Source organism: Durio zibethinus, chromosome 11 (genome assembly GCF_047325235.1).
Source record: "Durio zibethinus cultivar Kanyao isolate XHJ-2024 chromosome 11, ASM4732523v1, whole genome shotgun sequence".
In the NCBI taxonomy this organism is placed as follows: Eukaryota; Viridiplantae; Streptophyta; class Magnoliopsida; order Malvales; family Malvaceae; genus Durio; species Durio zibethinus.
The window spans coordinates 22,209,310-22,215,789 of NC_143172.1; the positions used below are offsets into that span (position 1 = coordinate 22,209,310).

Consider the following 6,480-nt stretch of genomic DNA (forward strand, 5'->3'; position numbering starts at 1 on the left):
TTAAGCATTAGCAATGTGCCACTAATGATGGTAAACTATCGGTGGAGGGGAAGAATATTATGATCTCAAAAAAAAATTATGAATCTCACATTTATTATATATTAAAATTTATTTTAAAATATAAATATTTATACTACTTTTAATTAATAATTTTTTATTAGATAAAATTATAAAATTTAATTAATCAAAATAAATAATACATTATAAATTAATATAAAAAACGATAAAACAGATAATCTTACAAATCAATCTAAACTATAACAAAGGACCGTGAACATAAACCAGTGCATGATTGGTTCGAAAAGGATGACTTGGTAGAGTTTGTGGGGTGGCTATTGTCATAGGACAAAAAACATGACAATCATACGCTAATTCTTCAGAGTATACTAAAACTCTTAAATTTTTTGACATATCCATGCAAACGAAAGTTTCAATCAATTATAGGGCCAGGCAGGATAGCCATTTACTAACATGATGTTTCTTCATCAATGGTAACCAGATTTTGGAACTGAATGACTCAAAGATGATACTTTGAAACAAAATTGAGGCCAATGCATTGTTATTATTATTATTATTATTAGTCTACATACTGTACTTGTAATGATTAGAAAGGTCTGCATATACCGCGGCGATGCTCAATTTTAGGGCACAATAGTTTAGATGTTGACAAAAAAATAATCTTGGCTGCTTTCTATCTTTTTTAAACATATGCATCCGTAAACCTTAGATCAAGCTCACCCTGGAGAGTGAATCCGGCTTCAGTTCCCTTCAAAGCTGTGTTCTTGTTCTTGTATCTCAGTGGACTTTACACCCGAAAAACCCCCATTCAACTCCATTGCAACTGCTGACTCAGATATTTTTGTGATCTTTTGTAATTCATCAGTTACCTCTGAGGGTCGAGCCACTGACTGTTCATCAGTTAATTGTTCTTGTGCACCAGTTTCTTTAAGAGCTGATGATTTTAGCCGTCGAATGGCTTCAGCTGCTTCAGGCATTGCCACAGGTGGTGGCTGAGGAGGAACCCATGTACGTTGAACTGGTTGTTCATTGGTTTTCATCCCATAAGCTCCAGCCTTAAGTTCGTCTTCATTTTCAATCTCTGTGATTCTGACATTTTTCCGTTGCCACCAAGGCGTTGAGTCCTCATCATCATCCAGATAGTTTAACCCATTGCCTTGTACTTTTTGATTCAAGCCTTCAGCACTTACTTGAGACTGGAGTACCTGGCTGGAGCCATTTTGGGCCTCCCAAGGCTACCCATTTTTAAGAAAAAAAATTGTAGTCAGATTTGAGCAAATTAAAGGCAGGTTGACACTACCTTTGACTAGTCATATTTCTCAGCACAAAAGAACTACCCATATTTTCAAGGATTCTAACATTCTAATGGCATACACCCAGTGGAAACTTGAAAATCATCCAAAAGAAAAACATGGTGGTAAAGATTTAATTTTGGTTTCCTAAGATTGACTCTCCCCACACCATGAGATGCAGAAACCTGATGCAGAGGGCTACCCTTTTTGTCCAAACATGATATCAGTAACTGATTGGTAAATAGATTGATTATCGCCCCAGATAAGTGACAGACAAACTCTTCAAATATAATAATCAAAATATCCCACTTTTAATAGATGTTTAGTTAACCATATTGAATTGGAATCCTAGTAGTCTATAAGAATACAATGCAAGGGAAAATGATCCAAGATTATGGAAAAACTCTAAAACACACCTTAGTTCTTGGTGCTATGCGAGGATTTGAAGGTTGTTGGTTAGGGTTGGGAGGCATATCATTAACTTCCTGCATATGAATCAGAAATGATGAAGTTACCATCGATGCAGTAAACAAGCCAATATCAACATTTCTATGTGAACCGGATTACTCTGATATTTGAAGGTTTCTCCCCTCTTTGGATCATTGCCATAATCTGCAACATAATTACAAGCATCAATTAGCAAAATGTCTTCAAAACCTATCCAAAATATGGTTTGGAACTGTTATAAATGGATTGTAAGACCACCAATATTAAATAGTGATACTCGGTCACAGCTTGGTCTAAGTGAATTAAGGATGGCAAGTAAATTAATTAAGCAGTACAGTGGAACATTTATTATAGTTAGTATTTTAAGGATGTCTAAGTAGCAAAAAGATAAAGAGAATTACTACCTCCATATATGACTTTGGGTGAGGTGGTTCCGCAGATGTAGGTGGTGATGAGGATCTCACTGCATAGAAAATCATAGTAACATAATACATGAATTCAAACTGTTTGACAGACTACACAACTAACTCCCAGAATATTAATCACAGGAAAATTACCTGAGCGCGCATCAGCATCCGCCTTGCCATTTGCATAGGATTGCTGTAAAGCCATTTTTTATTTAGTAAAAATCATCTTGCACAACTCAAACTGGGATCAGGGAATTTATTTTCCAGTGCAGAAATGAAGCATCCAGAGTTAACATTCAGTTTCAGCATACCTTTGTACTTGAGGCTGATACTCTATGACCTTCATGATCAATGAATGTTCTACCAGAGCTATTAGCTTGTCCTAATGGTTAGACAAATAAGAAAATTAGTAATGAACTAAAACAACTAGCCAACCACCATTGGGATGTCTTACAACGAAATCTAAATTACATTCAGGCACAGAAAGACAATAAAGCCATTATAATTAATTTCAGGAGGTGCCCCCAGAGCAGTAAGCAAGCAGAACCATTGACACAAAATGGCATTTTGGAAGTTATCAAATGCCAACCAAAGTCAGTATAATAAATCATTATTATGAGGGCTCCTACCAAGTGTCAAGAATACAAGAAAACAGTTTGCTGAGTATTGAGCTAGCAAAAAGAAGAAGAGAACTCTTCTTCCAGGCTGTATCTTCCAAAAAAACCCTTGCTATTCTTTTGGGTTCCTTACATCTTTTCTCTCATGTTCACCCAATAATCATAGAATTGGACTTTTATGCACATAATTAAAATTTAAAAGCACTGAGGACCATGTGCCCTGTTACAGCCTAGATGTCCAATCCTGAAAACCAAGAAAAGCTGACGCTTTGAGGAGAGAATTAGATTGCAGAAAACCCAATTTCAACTTAGAAAGCCTTTAAGCTAACAATTTTTTCAATTCACATTTTCACAATATAAAGTTCTAGTGTTTTGAGGTCAAAATCTCTTGGTAAGATAGCTAAACTTAAACTTAAAGCACCCATTAACAGTAGGAGCATAAAGAAAGTACAAAGCTCTTGTTATTTGGAGAAAAACAGACTTAAAAAAGAAAAAAAGAATGTATTTATCATATCATCTTCTCGTCTATCATGAGTTCAGAAACTTGTGTGTGCCAGAAATTTAAGAGAATGCTCTAGAGGAAAGGTATCAATATCCACAGCTAAATTAATTTCCAGCAGGTTGTTTATTAACTAAGGTCATAGTAGCAACCTGAACAAAACATTATTTTCTTTAGCTATCATTCATTTATTTATGAACCATTTGTTTAGCATGCAACAATTCAGATATAAGCAAGGACACAATAGGAAAAGATCACGAACCCAAGTCCATGAATATTTCATAAGATCCAGCTAGACTAAAAATTAACATCTACATACCTTCCAATTTCCTTATGGCATTACTCATCGACTTCATTTCTTGTACTTGAACATCTATCAGATTCATAAATTTCTCAAAGCGCCTTCTCTCTGACAAGGATCAAACCGGGTTCAGTAAATCAAGAAGATAATTAATCAAGAAATAAAACAAAAAGACCAACAAAACATAATCAAACTACTCAGCGAAAAAAAGGCCACTAGAATTCCACCTTCATTTTTGGAGTTTAACATTTCCTGGCTTGTTTTTGTAACATCAGCAGCTGCAGCCGCAGCAGCTTTTGCTGCAGCTGCTGCCTCTTCTAACAAACTTGGTTTTGCATCACTTTTCTTTGCATGGTCATTTTCTTCTTCCAACACAACTTTACGTATCCAAGATTTCAACCTTGGGATAATAGCATTCTAACACAAAAGAGAAGTTATCAGACCATGAAAGATAACTATGAGAAAAACCTAGATTATGAAATTGCACTTGAAGCTGGATATAAGCTGCTTGAAGTCATGGCAATGGAATATTAAATTAGGCTAGGCACTAACATCTAACATACCTTACTAAATACGAAATGATAGTAAATGTATTCTTTTGGGTAATAAAACAATAGAAGATGTTGATACCTTGATCAATACAGCTGTGCCAGCTCCTGAAGCTGCCAGTAAACCTACCGCAAAAACAACATGATACCAATGAAACTGTGATCGTGCAAGTGTCCCTACAGATGCATTACCAGGAGGAGCAGCTGCCACAGGCTGGGGAGTTTGCATTGTGGCTTGAGCTTGAACGTTAGATGAAGACTTCACTTGCCCATCTGATTGCATTTTGATACGGTAACAAAGCAGCATTAGTGATGCAAGGATAAGGAAAAAAAAGTTTGACTCCCACTTAACTAGTACAAGGAATTACCTTGATTCAAACTAGGTGGCTGTGAACTAGGAGGTGGGTCCTGTTAAGAATCAATGAATGCTTCATAAACACATATAAACAGAATTAAAATGTCAAGATAATGAGCCATAATAAAACAATTATATTACAGGCACACGTCGGAAAGCTTCATCTATCTCCTCTTTTGTAAGGCCTTTTCTCTCGAGAAAGGATCTTCTATAAATAACAGGAGAACCCCTAACTTTGGGATGTGAAAGAAATTTGACAGCATTCAAAATTTGGTCCTCTCTTATTGGTTCAGAGTTCACAAACACAGATGCTGGATCATTCTGTTTATTAGCCTCTGGCCTAAAATCTTGTTGAACCTCATTTGCCTGTTGAACAACCTCTGCAGAAATGGGTTTCTAAAATTAGAATTACTCTTTTTTTTTTGGAAAACAAATTAGAATTATTTATTTATTTATCCTTACATATACCAATTTTTTTCCCTTTTAATTGCTTCCAATTTCTAACATGTATCTAAAGCCATGACTCTCTTTTTCTTATAACACAGCAGATAAGTCAGCTTTAAATAAGGAAATTCATATACAAATTTGGGTTTTTAATTCTGTGTTAATAGAATGTCAAAGTTATAAAGCTTACAAACTATACAATAACAAAGAAAATTGATAAGAATAAAAAAAGAAAAATAGAGAGAAAAGGGAAATCAGACCTGAAGTTGTTTGGGGTTTATCTTGGTTGGAATTTGGAGGAGCAGGGCACTTAGTCGTCGCCATAGCGGCTCACTGAGTTGGAAAGAGAAAAAGTTTGTGAATATATAAAAGAGAGCAAAATCAAAAGACAAAGAAAGAAGGCGAAGACTTGAAGTTGGGGAAACAAATTTGATCGAGAAAAAAAAGGCTTACGGGTTGCTGACGACAGATGATGAAAAGGTAAAGAGTCAGAAGAAGAGGATCTTGCTTTGCTGCTGCTATAATCTTCTGATCATTTATTTATTCAATCCCAATCTCAAGCTCAAAGCTCATCTTCCACGTTGTTGATGAGTGGGGAAGTAAAAAGGCTAAAATTTTGGAACGAATAAAAACAGTACGATTTTTCACTGCCTTCGTTTTCTTGGATTGGGCTTTCTTTTTCGGCAAAATCTAGTAATATTTTATTATGGGCTTTTACTTATGGGTCAAGGATAAAGAAAGGTACCCAACCTGGGTGCTATTAGAGAGAGAGTCCGATCGGCTCATCTGTTGAAACAAAGGCTATTACTCAGCTCCAACCCAACAAGTTAGGGCCGTTGCCATACCCTCACCACGGTGGGATTAAGATCAAAATCGTACAATTGCACAACGACTAACCTTCGGCTAGGCTTCCACCGCAGAAGAAAACCAACCCAAAGTACATTGGACCACCGTATTCCTCCACAAAAGCACTTGGGTTTAACAAGACTAGTAGAATAACAGCGTGTTTGATTGGAATTTTGAAAATATTTCATTTAATTTCAACTCAATTTGATATCGAATTACGATTATTTTTGGGGTCTAGCAGGCGACGCAGGTTTTATACCGTTGCCGTTTGTTATTTTTCTTCCCGCTAAACCATTGTATCGAAAATTCACTTCTAGACCGGCTCTTGTCTTCGTTGGCAAGGTACTTGACATTTAAGTTTCAAGAACAAAGTCCGAGGGCTGATAAGAAAAATAAATCAAAATGACAATGCGCTTCTTGATATGGATTTATTCGTCCTTACTTTTCTATTCTCCTGCTATTTGTTTCTTTTTTTTTTCTTCAATTTTACCCTTAATTAATTGGTTTTTAGTCAAGAGTCTCCTTTAACCTACATACTAATGATGGTTAATGAGTGGGGTACAATTGGAGCATTTCAAGTTTGGCTTGCAAAAATTTCATATTGTTCCAAGTTTAAATTATTTTAAATTCAATTTTTTTTTTCAAATTTAAATTATTTTGAATTTAAATTGCTTTAATTTGATTTGATTTTAAATTAAAATAAAAT

General features: G+C 35.4%; 1 protein-coding gene across 1 annotated transcript; it reads right to left on the reverse strand.

The window, feature by feature from the left end:
* Positions 1-542: 542 nt before the first annotated feature.
* Positions 543-5,499, reverse strand: LOC111290537 (peroxisomal membrane protein PEX14-like). The gene is made up of 13 exons (XM_089768315.1): positions 5,382-5,499; positions 5,189-5,261; positions 4,626-4,864; positions 4,498-4,537; positions 4,212-4,402; positions 3,809-3,998; positions 3,600-3,689; positions 2,476-2,546; positions 2,315-2,357; positions 2,162-2,220; positions 1,878-1,922; positions 1,727-1,795; positions 543-1,253 (listed from the first exon to the last, which is right to left on the reverse strand). Exons 2-13 carry the CDS (start codon positions 5,250-5,252, stop codon positions 759-761), a joined length of 1,596 nt encoding a protein of 531 aa, XP_089624441.1. The 5' UTR covers positions 5,253-5,261; positions 5,382-5,499; the 3' UTR covers positions 543-758.
* Between the last annotated feature and the right edge of the window lie 981 nt (positions 5,500-6,480).

Bases quoted from the DNA above. Each gene is read 5' to 3' on its own strand.
- LOC111290537 (XM_089768315.1), bottom strand. From the start codon at position 5,252: ATGGCGACGACTAAGTGCCCTGCTCCTCCAAATTCCAACCAAGATAAA. The intron at 1,796-1,877 runs GTAATCCGGTTC...ATTCATATGCAG, and splicing joins AGAAACCTTCAAATATCAGA to GAAGTTAATGATATGCCTCC. The intron at 1,254-1,726 runs GTGTGTTTTAGA...AAAAATGGGTAG, and splicing joins GCATAGCACCAAGAACTAAG to CCTTGGGAGGCCCAAAATGG.